Consider the following 20,176-nt stretch of genomic DNA (forward strand, 5'->3'; position numbering starts at 1 on the left):
TTCTGTTTTAAGATTGCTGTGACTTCACAAAACACATGTTCTATTACTCCAAAATTCATGTGATAATTATGATTTTACACGAATGTCTAACATGATGAAATGATGAAGAGCATTTTTCTGCACCATAGGCTAGATACAGCAACGTAGGTGGTGCGTGGAGGCATACAACTGCAAGGCAGCAATTCTAGTTCAGTATGCATTGGTAGAAATATATGTGGGAACAGGGTCAGAGTAAGCCAAGAAAAATAAATATGTATGGTTATGAATTCTATTTATTTGAATAGAATAGAACCACATGGAAAGATAACATTAAACCTGACTTTTGCCCAAAAACAAGCCCAATAAATGAAGATTCCTTTGTTTAAAATGGCACAGTGCTGTCTATATGTGTCTAAACAAGGCCATGTAAAGTACACATTTTTCAAGGCATATGCACACAAAGATTGAATCCCTGCCTGTGTTTTCATCTGGTTCTTATGCATATTCAGCAAAGGGCCATATCAATATCACATGCAGAAATAGAAAATAGCCTTTAATCTAGCGTGAAAGCCTCTCTTGTTGCAGCGCTGTTGGCAGAAATGGTTGAAGTAATACAGTTTACTGTGCAGAGGTCACATTCTTGGAAAACCTATTTGTGGTTGCGGTCATGGTTGTGTGTTTCGCTCTGTGTGTGCATCTGTGTGTCTGTGTGTGTGTGTGTGTGTGTGTGTGTGTGTGTGTGTGTGTGTGTGTGTGTGTGTGTCTGTGTCTGTGTTGTTCCTTTCAGGTTTAGCTCATGTGTCTTGATGTCGTTAAGTTTGATCAAATCTAGATTTCTATTTAGCTCTCATGACTTCTATTGAGGCTTTGATAAAGATACCAACAGACTCACACACTCACACACACACACACACAAATCTATGTCCAGGTTATATGTGTAAAGAGTGATGAGTTTTGGTCCAGTGGAGAGTGTTATCAACAGTGGCCACTGCGCTGTGGACGGGACAGATAGCCAACTGCAGCGCACACGCGTGTGTGTGTGAGTGTGTGTGTGTTTGCCCGTGTGCGCGTTGTTCTTGATTGTTGGCTCAGCTGTGTTGTCGAGGACATACACACCTCTAAGTGTCAAATGTGTGTACCTGTGAGCACACTGTATACACATTTGTCAGCGCGTGAGCAAGCGAGGATAAAGTGCGTGCGTATGTGTGTGTATTTGGAGATTGTCAGCAATTCTTACAGCGGCGTGCAGTGCTTGAGCTTCTGAGAGAAAATATCTGACGTTGAAATATGGTGAGTCATCTGGTAGATAAGCAATACTGAGACATGGAGAGGAGAGGACAGGAGGGAAAGACAGGGGAGAGATTGAGAGCCGGTGAGTTCCTCCATGAGAGCATGTTTAGGAAAGTCTGGATGTCACAGAAGACTGAGCGAGGGAGTCAGAGTCACCTGAAAGTCATTCAGAGGAGAGAGAGTTTTCTGGAAAGCCAGTGGGAGGAAGATCAGGGACACAAACATGCACCTTTCAGCCTCCTGTTGAGCACTATAATGCTGCAGTACCGTAGCTGTCAGTTTTGTATATGACATGTAAGTTTATGAAAATATATTCTAACATAAACTGGCTGTGGTGACTGTTGGAAGCACAATATAAAACTTAACCTGTAACGAAAGATCGCCCCAATACTGTAGATTCTCCATCGAGAGTTTAAACTGCATAGAATAGATTCACAACTAAAACTCTGTTAGGTTTCTGAAAAGGTCTCATATAAAGTGACTCACTCAGATAATGCTGTGATGTCTCATTTTGAATTCAATATTAAACATCCCTGGTTGAAACATATCAGTCATCTGTTTGCTGGTGTCTTTGCAAAGCTTGAGTCGCCGCCATGATTGAAATCTAACAGCTTTTTGGGCAGGTAGTGCGAATGCTGCACGAACACCGTTATCAAAAGGATAGTGTTGTCGTACATGTAGGCAATCTGACAAGTTGTTATCATTTAGAGGGATATTGGAGCCACATTTCAAGGTGAAACAACATGTTGATGATCCTTTAGCTACCAGTAGACTACAACTAGGATTAGTCAACTATTAGCTAACATTGAATAAATGAGTTGAGTTGATAATTGAGAATTTACAGTTATATTGTAGCATGTAACACCATCAAACGGTGATGTTAGCAAGAAAAGGGTTGAAGTCAATTTCTAACTTGGATGACAGTTCTGTTGCATTATTCCATATCAGAGGCTGTTTTTTCCGGGTTCTGAGTACACTGCATCAGCCCTGTGGTGACGTGCTAATGGCTTCCCCTCACTTCTTGCCCAGTGTTACTGAGATAGGCAACCCTGTGCAGGATCAGCGTGTTCCTAGAGTAGTTCAGGTATAGGTCACAGGTCTTGATGTTGTTACATTTGATCAAATGTGATCTTGATTTATTTAGTTCTCATGACTTGAATTTAATTTTGCAAAAGATGCCACCGAACCAAACCTAAACACACGCACAGACTTAAACATTTTGTTTGTGGTGCATTTCTGTAAAACACAACACTATGTACAGAGATGAAAGTACTCATACGAACATATTACTCGTGTTTTTCTGTGCGTATTTTTGTTTTATTTATCACTTTTCTCCTGATTTCCCCCGTCAGCACCAGTGAGCTTTCACACCATCCCAATAAAGCAAAGCGAAATCGCAATTGAGAGAGACGTAGAGGAAGAAAGTGTTATCTTTAAACACGGGGAAGAGAGTGTGTCGGGGACAGATTCAGTAAGAGTTGCACAGAAATGGAGAAAATTCAAGTCACATGCTGAGATACTAAGAGAGGAGGGAGCTTATGTAACTGTGGCATTTCAATACAGCTGTCCAAAATGCTGACTGAAAGAAAGTCAGTTTCACTTAATGTTTTTCCGTGATAAAAAAATAGACATACTGCTAAAACGCTGGGCGAATTTTCACTCCATATCAGTGTAACTAGTGAGGCAAGGAGAGCTTTTCAAGTTCCACTCTGCACTTTTGTGGTATTTTCTGCATACGGCTTTCTGAATTTCCTTCCAACCCCGTAACATTCAGACCTTTTGTGTTTAATACTGAAAACTTCACCAGTTGCCAACTTCACTTTTGAGTGCTCTTCATTAAATCAGGCTTAATGGATTAAGAAAATAAAGTACTTTAAGTTAGAGCTGAAGCTCTTCTACGTGTAATGCATCTGTATTAACAGTTACAGCTACAAACTCCTGTAGCACATGAAAACCTGCATGTAGATCAACAAAAACTAAAATGCTCAAAAACCTTCATCAGATTGAAATGAAATTGTGCACACTGTCAACTTTTAAGATAGTTAAGGTTTTGTTTTCATCTTTAAATCTAGCAGTTTGCAGTTTCCTTTGTATTACTCATACTGGCAATGAGATTCTCCCATTGGTCGCTTTTAAATGGAGAGATTTGTCTCCAACTGCTAACTCAGAACTAGCCAACCTCTTCAGTGAAGATGTCTCAATAGTGTTTGGAAATTCAGGCCAAGTCCCTCACACCCTCACACACACACGTACACACACTTCCTCTTTCCCTCTCTGTCCTCCCATCTGTGAGTTCAGATGAACAGAAGTCTCCCGGGGCTTTCCATTGGCCGAGCTCCACACTAAGAGGCGAGCTAATTGGCCAGCTGGGGCCCAGCCGGTTGTTGAAGACAGGGCATTGGCCGAGAGAAGGGTCAAGTGACATGTCATTGGTCAGATTGGCCGGTAACCTGGCAACACTTCAGGCTTTCCCTCTTGAGAAAAGCCTGGTGAGAGAAAAACAACAGTGAAAGACTGTTGAGCATAATTTGGCAACTGAAAAATTGTCAGTTAATTTGCAGCTTTTTAGTGATGTGAAAGTGTGTGTTTGTGGGAGCTGCAAATCCTCGCAGTCCTTGTGCGAATTTGGGTATAACCCTCAATCATGAGGTCCCAAATTGTTGGAGGCACTGTGTCACCTTCAGCTCTACCAAAGTATCAATCCAAACAGGCAAGACGACGCAGCCAACTGGTTACCATGACGAGGAACAGTGTGTGTGTGCGCTCATCTGCTGGTAGATATTGACGGTTGATAAGCAGAACTGAATGAAGTTTTCTTGTTGTGCCATCTTCATTTTTCTTTCTTTTTCAATGTGATTTAAATCTAACTACACTAACACTGTTTATCTTCTGTCTCTCTATTCTTTGCCTTTTCTTTCAGGGTCCTTATGTTTTCCCCTGGTGTTCCACCTTTTTCACTTGTCCTTGTCCCTGTGTACAGCACACATATTTAACTTCCCTTCCTTCAGTGGTGGATTGTTACAGACCAACTTGTCCGTTAGCATCAAAATATATCTGATCTGCCATGTCTATGGTCATGTTTTGGTTCGGTTTAAGCCCAAAAATTACTAGGCTAAGGAAAGATCGTGGTCATGGTCAAAGATTTTGGTAATGGTCAAAAGTTTCCTTGCAAGTCCGGCTGAGTTGTGAGATCAGGTCGTAATCTGAGCCGCAAGCTATGTGCTTGTGTCAGAAGCACAGTGGTTCAGACCGATCAACAACCGGCAGCTATCACTGTGGTTTTGGAGTGACGACACTGAGAGAAGCAACTGTCGGATTGAAAAAAACAATGGCTGCTCCTAAAGCGGTTGGCGTAGATGCTGCTATTGCATCAGTTCAATTAAAACCTGTGGGTATATTTGATTTGACATCTTCTCAATGGAAAACACATATTCAATCTTTGACCAACTGGCTTCAGAGAGAGTTTGATTTACCAGCTGGTTTTCCTGGTAGCTGGCTGCTACTACGTCATATGGTTCTTTGATCTGATGGTTTAAAAGTTCGCCTGTGATGGACAAATGATGCTTTATGAAAGCGCTCACCCTTTTTCCTGTTACAAACTGCGACTTCTTTGATGGTTTAGTGAAATGAAACTGGCATCTCTGGTCAGGTCAAAAGTGTTGTTGAATTTCAATCAACATGTGATTAATTTCAGTCAATTCGAATGAAACACACATAACTTAGTTTTAGAATCAAAGCCTTTAAGTTCATATCTGCGCAGCTTGTTGGTTTTTGTCCATTTTGTGTTGTAGAAGAAAGTAACAACAATAACTTAGTTTCTGACGTGCAGCTCCTGATTTGAACAAATCATTACAGATCAGATTAGGTAACGGGTGACAGCCCTACTTAAGGTTAGAGAATGTTTGTGGTCGTTGTTGAAAAAAAATCCTGTAATGACATTTGGGAGAAGATGATTTGCAAACAGCAGTCTTGTGTGTTAAAGTCACACCCGGTGTCTTCGCCTGCCAAGGTTTCTTGGCACAACAAGACCATCATCCCTCTGGATACCTCCACATTTGCTTCTCAGAAACAACAGTCATTACTTACAAAGCCACAATTGGTTCTTGTCAGAAAAACACATAGTAAACCCAAAATATTGGAACAAGTGACAAATGTAGTCATTTCCTAGTGAGGAGAGTCTGCACAGTCAGAGAGAGATAGACACAATCTTCCTCTCTTTCTCTGTGGGTTAATATCCATCCACCTCCACCTTTTCTTATTAAGTAGCAGAGTGAGCTAATCCAGAGGAAATGAGAGGTGGAGGTTAGTCACCAAGATTAGTCTGGTCCCAGGACATCAAACGTTCCATTCCCACCCAGGAGATAATCATAGCCAGGTTGGCCAGGAAATTAAGTGACTGCCTTTCAGAGGGTTCCTAATCCCCGTCCTGCTCTCTCCTTACATTTCTCTTTCTTTCCCACCCATCCTGCTTTCTCTAATTCTGTCCTCCTCCTCCTCGTCCTCCTCCGCTGCCCATCCCCCTCCTTATACCCCACCTGAGTCCGCGTCCCCGGCCTATCTGCAACAGACTGCTTGTGTCTGCAAGAAAAACTTCCATCTCCGTTTCTTGGAGGGTATTTGATAGATGGCACTATCCAGCCTCGTTCTGAAGGTAATATCTGACCCTTCAGCCAAGTCAGAGCTTTCAGACAAATTGAAAACGGCTCAGTGACGTTTCTCATCTCTTTGGCGGGATTTAGAGAAATTTGTGCTTAAGTCAGTTGCTTGGAGAATATGGTTCTCTTACTCATCATCACTTCTTATCAAGCGCAGCCATTTGACAGAAATCGTGAAATAGGTAAAGTGTGCGTTAAACGAGCAGCAAAAAAATGTCTGCTGATGACTAGAGAGGGTTTCTCAGGGGTCATGGGATATAGGTCAGAAAAGACTAAAGCTTGAGAGACTTTATAGTTGTGTGGGTTGTTTTTTTATGCCCATTTCTTTTCACGGAAGACCCCCAGGAAGGACAACCCCTGGGAGGCTTTTTGTGTCTGTACATGTTGTACACATCTGTTCATGGATTCAGGTCCACATGCCGAACAAAAGCTCAGCGTAGCAAGTGGATTTCTGCCTCCTTCCACTGCATGTCATCCAGCACAAAAGCAAATATTGCCTCAATTTTCCACACTTCTTTGTCCAATTTTTTTTTCTTGTTGTACCAAGTGTGCCTCATCCTTTCACATGTACACAGTCGCACTTATCACATAAACACTAGAACAAATATTACACAGAGGCACATGCACAAATGCTCAATATTGGATAAATGTGCTGTGGTTTATATATTTATGTGTACATTAGGGCCAGAAAACAAACATCAAAATATAATTGTAATTCCAATGTGGAACAGTAACCGCTGCAATTTTTGATTAAGTTGTAGTATGTGACCAAACCACATCCTAATGAAGTGCTGTAGTGCTGCAGAGACGTCCTGGTCTGCAAACCTTCACATCTAAGAAAATCTAAAAATCACAAATCATCTGGATTTCAGCCATTTTATTAGTTCAGTATCTGTAAAATAACTGCAATTTTTCCCATATCCTGCAGACCTGAGATAAATAATATATTTGTATACATTTCATACGGTCTGAGGTAAATTCACTGACTAGCTGGATCTTCAACAGGGCATCAGAGTTACTGTAGGAGGGCTGCCAAATTATTGTTGTGTGATTATTGTTAATCAGTTATTGTGTGAGTAAGCTAACCTTACTACTAAACCACTGTGCAGCACCTATCGATAACAGTCAACTGTTGGAACTACTTTATTGAAACACACTGGCCTGGTATGTATCTCTGTTTACCCATTATTGATGTCAAAATCATCATTGAATCGTGGGTCTGGATTCTATATCATTGCTGTAAAGTAAGTCACGCTACAGATTACATTTTTATAGACCTATATTGGCTGGTGAGAGAATGTTAACATAACCATACTTACCTGAAACCTACACTTCTGACTGGAGGGATGACAGGAGAACCAGAAGAGAGAAAAACAATGGAGCCGGGAAGCCAAAAGAGCAAAGTAGAAAATGTAGCGGACGAGATATAAAACATGTCCAGACTAGAGCAGTGTGACACGGGGAGACAATAGGAGAGAAGAGGTCAAGACTTTGGTGAGATTAGAAGGGATAAGAAATATAGGAAATACTCAAAAAGACACGTCGACCATCACTTCCCCCCTCCGACTGGAGCCAATCATCTGAAAGAGCGAGAGAGTGTGTGAGGGGGAGCCAGAAAGAGAAAGTGTCACTTTCATCCTATTACAGCTCCATCTAACCTGCCACTGTAGCCACCTGCTCCCACTGTCATGCAATCACACACAGCCACCCAAGAAAAATGTGTATTTCCAGACTTTTATTCAGATTTTGAGCATGCACCAGCACATGCATACATTGGCGGCGGTGCATGGGCGTTTATGCTAAGTCCTGCTCCTGAGATATCATGGAGAAAAATATAAATATTATGAGAATCCACACGTACAAAAAATCCAGCAGAGATTTTCCTATCTAAGGGGGTAGAAATGCACCCCGCTCCCATCATTCTCTGTCCTCCCCTCCATCATCCCTTACGTCTCTGGCAGGTAAATTGTCTCCCCTTTAACCTCCACGTCTTTTCACTCCCGCTCTCTCTCTCCCCCTCAGTCTTCCTTGGAATTCACCTTTCTTTGTTCCCCCCTTAATCCTCAAAGGGGAACTTTTTTAAGTCTGGAAGTTTGGGGTAGAGAGTAGGAGCGAAGAGACACAGATGGAGAGCGGTGGGGGTGGCAGAGGTAGAGGGATAGACTATCTGGGTGGCAGGGAGGGGGCTTAGAGGAAACCAAATTATCTTCCTTCACTTTTTTCCGTCTCCCTCTTCTCCTCATCCGTCTCTCTGTCCCTCTATATTTGCCATCACCCCCTGACACTCTCTTTCTCTCTCTGTCCCCTTATCAACTCCCCACCTTGCACTTTCAAGGACAAGCTTAACTGTTAAGAACACTAAGGACTGGATAAATGTGTGTGTGTGTGTGTGTGTGTGTGTGTGTGTGTGTGTGTGTGTGTGTGTGTGTGTGTGTGTGTGTGTGTTTCTGTGCTAGTTTTAGATATATGTGTTATTTTGTGTGTCTCCAGTATTTTATTTTATTTTTAACTGCATGTAGAATATGTGTCAATGCCACTGTGTGTGTGTGTGTGTGTGTGTGTGTGTGTGTGTGTGTGTGTGTGTGTGTGTGTGTGTGTGTGTGTGTGTGTGTGGTGTGTGTGGTGTGTGTGTATTCCTCCAAAGGCTTTGCAGCAGAGACTAATCCTATCCTCTCTGCTATCGCCTTACCTTCCTTCTTACTATCATTTATTTATCCCCATCTCTCTCTCTCTCCCTCTCTCTCTCCCACCACACTTGCTTCCTCCCTTCTTCTCTCGCTCTCTTTTATTTCTGTCCCTCTCTTTCCTCACTCTCTCCTCCTAAAATAGGTATTTATAACAATATACACACACTTTCCATTTTCTCCATTTTTAACTGGAAAAGGTGTAAAGCTTTAGGATCAGATTTTATGCATTTTATGTCTATGTGTGTTTTAGTAATCTTGTCGCAGTGAATGAAATATCTTAACCTATTTTACGTTAAATGGACAAAAAAGTCCGTCCACACACCGAATGTTTTTGCCTCCATTCAAACAAACTTGTTAGTTGTCTTGTTTTCCCATTAGTGCAGTGTGTTCGCTGGTGTGAAAGCTGTCGGTTGAACTCTAATGCGTGCTAAACAACCGGAGGCAGCCTTGGTCCACTTCCAAAATTTGTTTGTGGCATGAAGGAAAAGCAGACCAACCACGGAACTGTGTTTAGATAGATATGTGCTTTTAGTATGAACTCAAAAGATATTAACATCATTTCGGGTAGACAACTGGTGGTTGATTTATGTTGCATATAATTGAATATATATAGTTGGGCACGGTGATTTGAACAATCTAAATAAAAAGTTAAAAAAGTGAAACATCTGTTGCTCTTTATGATGAAAGTTCATCATAAAGAGCAACAGACTCAAATATATATTGTGTTTAATATAGATAATATTTATCATAATCAGTTGTTCCTTGGAGCTCTTTGTGAAATCAGAGAAGATAACTTCATGCATGTTTGATCTCACAGCAGAGCAAAGCATGATGTGCATTCATTTTCCACACTTTGATCTTTGACAAGTGTGACCGTGGATTGATGACACGCGATGACAGTCAAAATGCTCATTGAATGAGTTACCAGTCTTTCAGTGTGACTTCAAGTCGACTTCTCTTGGTTACTTGAGTAGAATACCACTCTAAACTCAGAGGAGATGGCGTCTTAATCCTGGCCAAACTTACCAAACTGCAGGTGTGAAAGCACCTTCAGTTTTTACTTTTAAAACTTGGTGTCTGGGAACAGAAAGAGTTCCCTCTGCTCTGCGGTAGAATTTGAATACAGTACTCACAATGTCAGGTCAGAACATTTTGACATTAGGTATACCTCCTGTTCATGCTGAACAAACGGCTCAGATACTGTGCACAGAAAGAATGAGCTCCCAAAAAATATGATTTTTTTCATTTTAAAAGGTTGTACTTATATATTTGGGTTTAGTCACGCGTCGGTTGCTGTAAAGGCAATTCTGCAGGTAATTATATAGTTAAAGGATGACTACAAAAACATGTGTGTGTGTGTGTGTGTGTGTACATGTCAGTGTTTCCCTCACTGCCTGATGCAAGGTTGTTGTTATGCCACCTGCCTGATAACTTTTAAATGCCATTTTTAAGAAAAGGGATTTAATTTGATTGATAGCTCTGCATACTGATATGCATACAAACACACACACAAACCACTAAGTAAACAGGATATGCTGTATTAATCGCTGCATTCATGAGAGACGCTTCAAACTGCGTGCTTTGGGGAAAATTGACCTTCTGTGGTCTTAATTGTATGAGAGGCTCAACAGCGCTGTGACATTTAACTGTGCACCAGTCTTAATTCTTAGCCCTTTATTCTAGTGCTTCGCTGACATTTTAGTCGGAGGAGGTTTGTGAATAAAGATGCCTTGTGCCTCTTTGGTGTTGTAAACAAATAAGGCAAATTTGCCAATGATTATTTTATTCTTTCACTATCTTCCTCCGCCTCTCATACAGTTAAGAGACTTTGACTAATGTTGTCAATCACCGTGCCTCCGTTGGTAGCCATGTCTCTCAGCGGGGCCCGGTGAGATTTTCACAGCCCAACAGCACAAAGTGACCAAAATGGTGTATGACTGCAGAGGTTTCACCGGGGTGGTCGATCAATAGCAATGACTCAGCGGCTGCTTTGCCAGGTGCTGAGATTTTTGGGTTTCGAAACTTCACTTCCCAGCCCACAGCTTTTCAATGTGTTTTGTAAACACACACAGCTATACCACCCACATGCACAAGACACATTTTCATTTTCTCAAAGACCAATCACAGTGATACAAGCAGTTGAATAACAGTCATGGATATTTTGAGATAGAAGAAGAAAAGCCAAAGCGTTATTATTAGAACTGCATCGTGTTATGTCATCACTAAACTTTTCTTATTCATTCTGAGCTAGCTTACTCATGTAGTATAAGAATATACTGTATATCTGATTCAGACTCACACAGGAAGGTAGGAGACAGGTCCACCGGTGCTTACAGTCGTCAGAAAAAGCTTAAACTTCACCGAAACAGCTAGTTTGTTCTGTCTGGAGGTAACAGAACCCACCTATGTTAGCACTGAGCTAACCAGCTGCTGGCCGTAACTTCATATCTAATTCTGGGAAAGCAAAGCTAATTTCCCAAAATGTCTTAAACTATCTGATTATCTTTTATGCTAGCTACTATCCTACCATGATGAACAGATGAAGTTGACTTTGTTTGAGCAGCTTTCTCTCTCTGTGTCTGTGTAACGATGAACTGTAGAAAGGCCTCATCAGAATAGCTGAGTGTGTGTGCAGAGATGAACTTGTGTGTGAATGTGAATACGCATGTTCCTCTGAGTGAACTCTCTGTTCTTTAGTGCTACTTTGTTAAGAGGGTGTAGTAATTAGCCTGAGAAAATGGATGGCTTTTCACCAGCAGCGGCAATTACGGCGTCCCCAGAATGAATGGGGCGGATGGACGAATGGAGGGACGGTATATAGTGTTAAAATGAATGGATGGAGAGTTCTAATGGCGAGAATAAATAAAAGACTGGGATGCATGTGATGGAGAGCGGGGATGAATGAATGAACGGAAGGAAGTGTGTATGGTTGGCGAGCAGTGGGGGGGAGAGAGGAAAGATCAAGTGTGTGTGATGGAGAACAGGCTGAATGAGCTTGTTTTACCGCGTCTTCTTGTTTCTTACTGCTCGAGTGGAAGCGGAGGGCATCACAACTCATTGCATGTGGTGGAAAGGAAATGAGGGAGAAGGAATCGCAAATTGAAATCTGGTACCAACGAAATAGATGAAATAAAAAAGACTGCTGTTAAATTTGGTGTGTGCCGCTTAAAAAGCCGATGCACTGCTCACTTCCTACACAGGAGACGGGTGTAATGTGATTCTCCCTCACTAGAGAGCAAGAAAACATTTTATCATCTATCAATAGATTCAATAGACAAGATACATGGATTTCCTTTTTGTGTGTACTGTGTGTGTCTGTATTTGTATTCTTTCTCCAGACCCCCTGAAATACTAAAAGCACCACAGAGAACGACCTTCAATATGAAGCGTCTGCAATATCCAAGTAATAACACACAGCCAGGTGTTTCTAAAAACCTTGAGCAGTTCTGACACAGTCACCAAACCTGAGTGAAAGCTGGAAGGCATTTCCCCCCCCAAAAAAATGACATTAGTAAGACGAGTGCAGATATTTTTATAGTATATCATTGTAAACGTGCTGCATAAATTGTATTATGAACTAGAGAAGGCGAGTTCTGAAGAATCATGCTGTTAAAAGTTATTCAGGTCAGCGAATGAGGTTTCTGTCTACATGCTTCGCATTTAAAGTTCAGACATACAGTATACCGAGCCACATTTATAATTTTAGAACTGACCTGAGGCATCATTGCTATTGTAAAATGCACATTACATTGTAAAAAAAAAAAAAATGTTGAAGTTAAGAAAGCTCAATAAGGCAACCAGCTGAAAAGTTTTATATGAGATTATTCAACTTTAGGGCAGCAACCTGAGATAACCTGTTTCCACCATCACTGAGGTTGGTTCAGATCCCATTCTTGAACCCAATGTTTGATACAATAGAACTATTTTCAACCCAAAAATGAATTGGTTTGGAAACTGTTGGTTCCAAGATGGACCAAAACACAGCAGGTGTTCCTTGAACAGCAACAACATCAGTGTTTGTGTCATATTCTTTATCCACTCAAGTGGACACCTGTCTTAAATATCAAGTTTGTAAGAAAGCAGATGTATGAGTCTCATTCCTTACTCAGCTAATACTGACACTTTGGGATGATGGCTGACCCGACTTACAGTCTCAAAGCGTCAGTATCCACCATCTTACAAATTGGACTTTTAATCACGGTTTGCTTTATTTTACTGTCGATCACAGAGAAGATTCTGCTGCTCATCTGAGACTCCTTTTATGTTACGACTAAGTGACTTTTGCTGAAGCGAGCTGTTGGTTTTGTTACATTTAAAAGCAGATCATTTATATTGTCACATCCAAAAAACCTGTAATAAGTATTTATGTCAAAGAATATACATTCTAACAGTGTGTGACTGGAATGATCCCTCAGCTCTTCTTGCTGTTTGCAGTCGCAAACAATCTTCTTCAGGTGGCTTTTTTCCAAAGCACAGGCATTAGGTGTATCACAGTCAGCCGATACCACACACCCTCTCACACACACACACACACACACACACACACACACACACACACACACACAGAAATCGCAGCCTCTTCGGAGCTGTGTTTTAATTGAGTCAGCCCAAAGTGCTGGCTGTGCAGAACAATATGACTGATGCGGATTAAAACCAGCCTTCCCTTATTCATCGATTTCTACATGGGTGGGAGGCAGGGTGAGGGGCATGATGGAGGGATGATAGAAAGGGAGCAGAATCCTTTCCTATCGATTTAGGGAAGGAGAAAAGGACACGGGGAGTAAAAGACAGATGGACTGAGAGTAGAGGAAACGTATGGCAGGAGGAAGGTAAGGGATTGTTGCAAAGGGATCCACCCCCCTCCTCTCTCTCTCTGTCGGATGTACGGAAGAAAAGAAGAAGAACAGTAGGGGGTTTAGGAAGGGGGTGAGCATTGAATGGAACAGAAGGGACTAATAGACATTATACTGTTCCTCTTTGTCATCATTGATTATAGGAAGGGACGGGGTAGCGAATGACAATAGAGGATGGGATGAGGGAGAGGGATGGAATTAAATTGGAGCAGAGGGAGAGTTGTAAATTCAGGGATAAGTGATGGATGGACACATGTGGAAAGGAGAACGATGGTTGGAGGAAGACAACAGAGAAAAAAAAAAGAGACCTTAAGTAAGAGTTAAAGGTTGGCGAGGAGGATTCAACAGTACTCGCAGGGACCCTTTATTTCACTTACGGAGAGCTGCTTAATGAAGGAAAAAGATGGGGTGCGAGGGGAAAGGGAGGATAAAAAGGAGGAGGTGAGGAAGAGTCCGAGGAGGAGGAGTAGAGAGACGAATCAGAAGAGCACAGAAGGAGTTTGAAGGGAGACGTGGAAGAAGAGACACTTCACATTTTGCCTAAGAAGTCTCATCAACCAAATACACCAAGTCTATCAGAATCCCTTTGAAATCCTTGAAACAGCTCGAGTGAAAAGGGTGTGTGTGTGTGTGTGTGTGTGTGTGTGTGTGTTTGTGTCCGACCAAGTAAAACAACTAGAAGATGTGTGTGTGTGTGTGTGTGTCAGTGTTGAAAGTGATGGGGTGGTCTGTTTTATGGGTAAATTGAAGGGTCTGTTGAAAGGAGAGAGATGAGCCCCTCTTATAGTGTGTGTGTGTGTGTGTGTGTGTGTGTGTGTGCACGTGTGCATGTGTGTGTGCGCGCTCTCTCTCCCTTCAGTATCAGTCTCTTCTGCTTGATTTCCGCGCTCTCCTCTCTGCCTCTCCTCTGCCCGCCATGCCGTGAAATGGTTTTTCACCAGACCATTACCCCAACCAGTGCGCTACACTACTGCCACAGCCCTCCTTGAGCGAAAGGGGAGTGTGTTTAAGTGTGTGCGTGTGTGTGTATGTGTGTGCACCTGAGGAGAGAGAGAGAGAGAGAGAGAGAGAGAGAGAGAGAGAGAGAGTATACATGGGTGTGTGTACAGTAGCTCCACTTGAAAGAGAGAGATTGTGCATGGTTTGGGAAAGATGGATTTTGTACACATGCTGGTACCGGTGTGTTCATTTAACTGTGTGTGTGTCTGTGTGAGTCTGTGTGAGTTTGTGTGTATGCATGCAAGCGGTGTTTGTCCCACGGAAGCTCAGCCATCATTGTGTTTGCCCTGCTCTGTACTCCTGTCACTGTTGCGAATGCTTACTGTCTACTAACATCTCCCACCTCTCCTTCTCTTTCTGTTCCCCCCTCTCGACACACACTAGCATATAGCTGCAGACACAAAATAAACTCTGGGATCTTTAAGCTCCAGCTGAGTTGACTTTGTGGATTGTGTTTTCCAGCTACGACTATCTTTCTGTTGAGCCTTGTGTACCCTACTGCTCAAAAGTTTCAGGTCACCTCAAAAATTCCCTCTTAACTGGGAAAACTCAAACTGAAATTCATCAACTGAGCTGACAAATCAATAGTGTACCAATCAGCAGTTGGAGCACAGAAATGATGTTCGCTGCTCCAGCTAGAATAGTAAATTACCACACTAATACATTAATAATATCAATAATCAATCCATATGATGTTACTTTAATTGAAAGAAAATTGTGCTTTCTTTTAAAAAGTCTGTAAATTTCTAAGTGACCCCCAACTTTTGAGCAGTTGTGTATACATTTAATACAAGATGTTCATTTCGTAAATGATGGTCCCCTTTAGACTGAAATATGTTTCAGGCTGTGGCTTCCTTGAGATCTGATAAGTCAGTAGCCTGATGTGTCTTTGGGTTCTCAGTCAGATCCAGTCAGTTTATCCTCCCCGGCTCTATCTCCTCATCCAGATACAGTCCCTCAACAAAAAAACAACATGCCAAACTTGAGTCATCTAAACAGTAGCCCACAAACGTGTGTGACGTCATGGCGGGTCTGTGTCAGGTCCTCATTGGTTTGTGGGCTGCGTGCATCACCAGGCTTCTTGTGAATCATAAACTATCCAGTTCTTTAATTTATTCCGAACTGATTTTGCTTCTTCTATAATCAAATCTGTAACAGCAGACAGACGGTAACACACTCAGAGACTGAACGAGCAGAACCTGTTGGAGTAATAGTTACCAGTCCTCCAACAACCTCACTACATGCCACTTTGTGTGCGGTCAGATATTGTTTGCTTTCTATACACTCCCTCACTTCTCATGCACATTCACCACACACTCATCTGTCTGTGTTTACACAGCCTGTGGCATCACACAGTAATCTCCTCCCCCTAATCCATGTGTATGGAAACACACAGAGACATGCACACTTGAGCAGAAGAGCAGCAAACCATATACTGTCCGTCTGTCCGTCTATACCAAGGCACCTTATAGGTCGGGTGATTTGCTGCCTTCCAAAGGACAGAGCTAGCATCATTTGTGTAGTTTTCCTTATTCACTAATCCCATAAAACATCAGAAACCAGTGATCCTGTTAACAAGTGATGTCTGTGGAGCCAAAGCCTGAGATTTGTCTTATTCGTCTATGTGATAGACCTCCATTGTTGTCCAAAAATAACATGCTCATCCCAAGAACCAACACCATGAGATGTGGTTTATTTAAAGTAAATCCCTCACACCATTGCCATAGATACTGCATCAAATACATATAAAATCCCCCACACGAATGCACTATTTACTCCTGTTAAAGTTGTGTCTACTAAAAACTACCATCCCCATCTGTGAAAGGAAATTACTGGGTATGTTTTTTAAAAGTGAGACTATATACTTTAACCCAGTTTTTATAGATGTATGGCTTCATTGGCTCTCTGTTTTTTTTTTTTTTTCAAAGTGATCTGTGGCTAAGTGGCATTGTGGGTAATGTAGGCAACATGTTTTGAAAAGGAAGAAGTTGAAAAAAGTTGATATTTCTGGCTCTGTCGTGTCAATTCGATCAAAACTATCGTTCACCTGCTTACCTCCCTCCATCTCTCGGACTCCTGCCTCCCTCTTTCATTCATTTTCTCCTCCCTCCTCCATTCGGGACTCTTTGCTTGTTGCACACTGCTCCCCCTTGTCTCTCACCCCTCTCTCTCTCTCTCTCACTCCCTCTTTTAACGTCTTGTTTAAATCGTGTCGTCCGCGTTCCTTTCACCCCTCCGTTCTGTCGTCCCCGGCTTCACCTCATTCACTCCCTTGTTTTATAATTCACCTCTCATCCCCTTCTCTTTCCCTGCCACTTCGCAATGGCTTCATAATATCCCCCCTCCTCCCCTCTGTATCTCCCTCGCCCGCTGCTCTCTCTAACTCATTTACTTCTCATTCACTCTATCTCTCTTTCCTCCTTTCTTCTCCGTCTAATGCCTTTTCATTCTTTCGCTCCACCTCTCTATTCCCACCTAATATCCCACCCTCTCTCTTTCTCTCCCTCTCCCTCTACCTGAGATATTGAAGCTATAAAGACAGGTGTTCAAAAGAAAGCAGGACCAGCAAATCTGTTTTATATGCCTCCTGGCGTCGTTCCTTGAATGCAGAGAGAGAAGAAAAAAAGCCGGCGTCTGTAATATCTAATTCTCAGCACCTTTCTGCATTGAAGATATTACCTCGAGTCGACGAGAACAGAGCTTAGTTTTTCTATAAAAACCTTCAACCTTTTGTCTCCACCGCTTGGGACACACAAACACACTTCACCCTCTCTCCATTATGTTTCTGATTTAATGGCACTCTTTAGCTTTTTCCTCCACACGTCCTGCTTCTGTAGGACACCGTGGCACCAAAATATGCAGATGACATACAGTATCGCCCTGATGTCTGACAGTGTAAGTGAAGAAACAGTCCTGCGTTATGCAATTTTGCGAGATAGCAGCGTGCGTTATCAACAAAAGCACCATTTGACGAGCTGTTTTCAGAGAGTCAGCATTACGCCGACCCTGAAGCGACTTCACAATGCTGCGATTAAGTCACAAATGCTCAATCACCTGAATCATATCTTGCTCTCTCACCCCACATTATGTTGAATTCATGAATGTATGTATGAATGTATGTTACATTCATCTACAATATTCAGCGTGTCAAACAGAGAAGATGGCTTGTATGTGTGTGTGTCTGTGTCTGCGTCAGCGCGCATGTGTGTGTTTGTGGAGCTTGTTGACGTTTGGGGTTTAGTCTGCTTCTTTAAGGAGCGCCGCCGCGGCTGGAATCTCCCTGCTGAATAGACCGGGATAATCTCCAAGAGAGGGAGCGTGTGTGTGTACATGTGTGTTTGTGTGTGTGTGAGCGAGAGAGGGAGAGAGTGGGGGGTGTTTAGAAAGGGGAATAAGTAGAGGAAGAGAAAAACTGCGATGTGAGGGTGAGAGAGAGAACCAGTGAGATGAAGAGTAAGAGAGGAAGCAGGAGAGATTGAACTGTCAGCAGCTTGACTTAATCTTTTTTTTTTTTTTTTTTGCTCAAGATGGAGATGAGACTCGACTGTGTGTGTTTGTGTGTGTGTGTGTGTGTGTGTGTGTGTGTGTGTGTGTGTGTTTGTGTGCGTGTGTGTGTGTGAGCAGGACGACTCCATCCTGTCTTGAAGTAACCTAATCTAGGATGGAGACCCTGTCCACCCCCACCCTCAGAAGACCGAAACTCTAAATCCCTAATAACTAGCCTTTGTCAGCCCTAAATTACCCCTGTATTCACAAACACACACAGAAACACACTCACAGACACACTTTGAAGGAGCACGAGGCGGCTTACGGGTGCACGCTGCACATGCTCAGCCTCACAGTTTTCGCAGTTTATTAGTCATGGAGGCAGGAAAATAGAGGCCGTAAACTAAGCAGTTGTCTCTTCTCTCCACCAGATGCCGGGCAGAGGGGCAGATCATCGGATGGCACCGCGTTATGAAGAGGTGGAGCGTCAGTACGCCTCCCTGCCAAGGTACTGCCTCTTCCCTTTCTCCTTGTTCTTGTGTGAGGAGATCTGAAAAGTAAATGTTTCACCGCAGGAATCACTGTTCTCTCCACTCTTTTCTCTCCGTTTTTTTTTTTTTCCTTCTCTTTGAAGCCTCTAATTAGTCTGTGTGTCTTTTCCGAGGGTCTCTGGAGGCCTCGGTCTCAGCCAGGAAACTCACCTTATCCTCTCCCCAGGGAACACACACTCAGACAGGGGTTGAAAACTGATCCCTGACTCCCCCCACCAAAACACACTTTGGCTTATGTGCATCAGAATTTGGGAAGAGTGGATTCTTTGGGGGGGGTGTTAATTTATTTTACTTTCAATTACAACTGCATGTTGTAAGTGAACATGTTTGCATCCTTAACAGATAAACAATTAAAGATATCGTTTAAATTCATATTTCTCAACAGATCAGCCTTTTAATGAAAATATTGATTGAACCTCTACTTGTGGTTCATGTTCATTTGAGAGATTTATGGGATGAAGATTGTTTGGTTAGTAGCTGTGGTTCCATCAGTGTGTTTGTATGCACATTTTTAGGTACTACATGAGAAGAGGTGGAAGGAAACAACAAAATGTGGTTTTTGCAACTTTTCGGAACCGAGTTAATGCAGTAAGTTAGAGACTGACACACCTTTTCCAAATAGGCTCTGGCACAGCAAACATTTAACTGATGTGACAGATTTCCGTTTTGAGAGGAGAAGAAAAAGGGGAATGCTTCTTTATCTACTTCTTGTCTTTTCTTCTTTATCATTTGCTGTTTCGAACAACAAGTTTTGTTCCCAGTTTGTGACATCTACAACTTCTACACTGTTTACTACAGCCATGTGTAATGTAGCGTATATCATCAACTTCTAGACTTTGCACTTATTTTATTTGTTTATTATATTGTTTCATTTTATTTTACAGTTTTTCAACATCAGTTTCAATTAGACTAATCATTATACATACGTATTTTAAAAATTTGTAATGTTTTTTTATACCTACTCTACCAGTTAAAAAGCCAGAAAGCAGAGAACTTACCTCCTGGACTATCTCTGTGCTGCATGTGTTAGCCTGTGCCTGGTACATTTTGTCGCGGGGCTCCCTGAATAGCATGAAATACCACTGACATTAGCCAACACAAGAGCACTAACAGCTTCTTGAGTGTACTAATTAAGTCTTGAAGGATTCTTTCCATTAAGTTCTTGTGATCAGTTTCATGGTGTAACCAGACAAATATTCAGCTCCTTAGCTGTTTAAAAGATTGTTTAATTTGTGTGTGAAACCACAGCTGTTCCCTCACTATTAAAAACATCTCAATGTGAAACGCAGTCGAAGACATACTATATTCTCCAACCATCATCAGTCACTCCCCGTCTTTCAGCATCTCATTTTTCATTTGCAACCTTTCCACTTTCACTGCCTGAGAGGCCTCAACTTTAATTCTCTTCTCCTTCGTCACTGCCTTTACATCTCCATTTTCTTTTCCTTCTCCTGAACTCTTTTTCCACAGTGCAATTTCTTGCATTATGTTCTGAAGATGAACAATACTGTGGTAACACGCTTAAGTAAAGCCCCACAAAATGCCCGATGTCACTGCACTGTCATCTCCCACTGTACCAAAAAAACACGACGTAATCGTCTAGAAATAGAAGTGTAAACTTTAACGGGGAAAGCTCAGAGTAGTTGTTACTAGCTTTTTCTCACCTCGTTTTATGT

The 20,176-nt window shown here is 42.1% G+C and overlaps 1 protein-coding gene across 9 annotated transcripts in view; it reads left to right on the top strand.

Annotated features, from left to right (window-relative positions):
• Positions 1–20,176, top strand: part of pard3bb (par-3 family cell polarity regulator beta b) — a 207,362-nt gene that overhangs the window by 167,431 nt on the left and 19,755 nt on the right. For 8 of the 9 annotated variants that reach the window (XM_037108816.1, XM_037108815.1, XM_037108818.1 and 5 more), the window contains one exon: positions 18,381–18,457. In XM_037108816.1, coding sequence (XP_036964711.1) covers positions 18,381–18,457 — 77 coding nt within the window. Of the gene's footprint in view, positions 1–18,380; positions 18,458–19,015; positions 19,089–20,176 lie in introns of all 9 variants that reach the window. The other variant, XM_037108822.1, reaches the window with a different exon arrangement.

Source organism: Acanthopagrus latus, chromosome 9 (genome assembly GCF_904848185.1).
Source record: "Acanthopagrus latus isolate v.2019 chromosome 9, fAcaLat1.1, whole genome shotgun sequence".
Lineage (NCBI taxonomy): Eukaryota > Metazoa > Chordata > Actinopteri > Spariformes > Sparidae > Acanthopagrus > Acanthopagrus latus.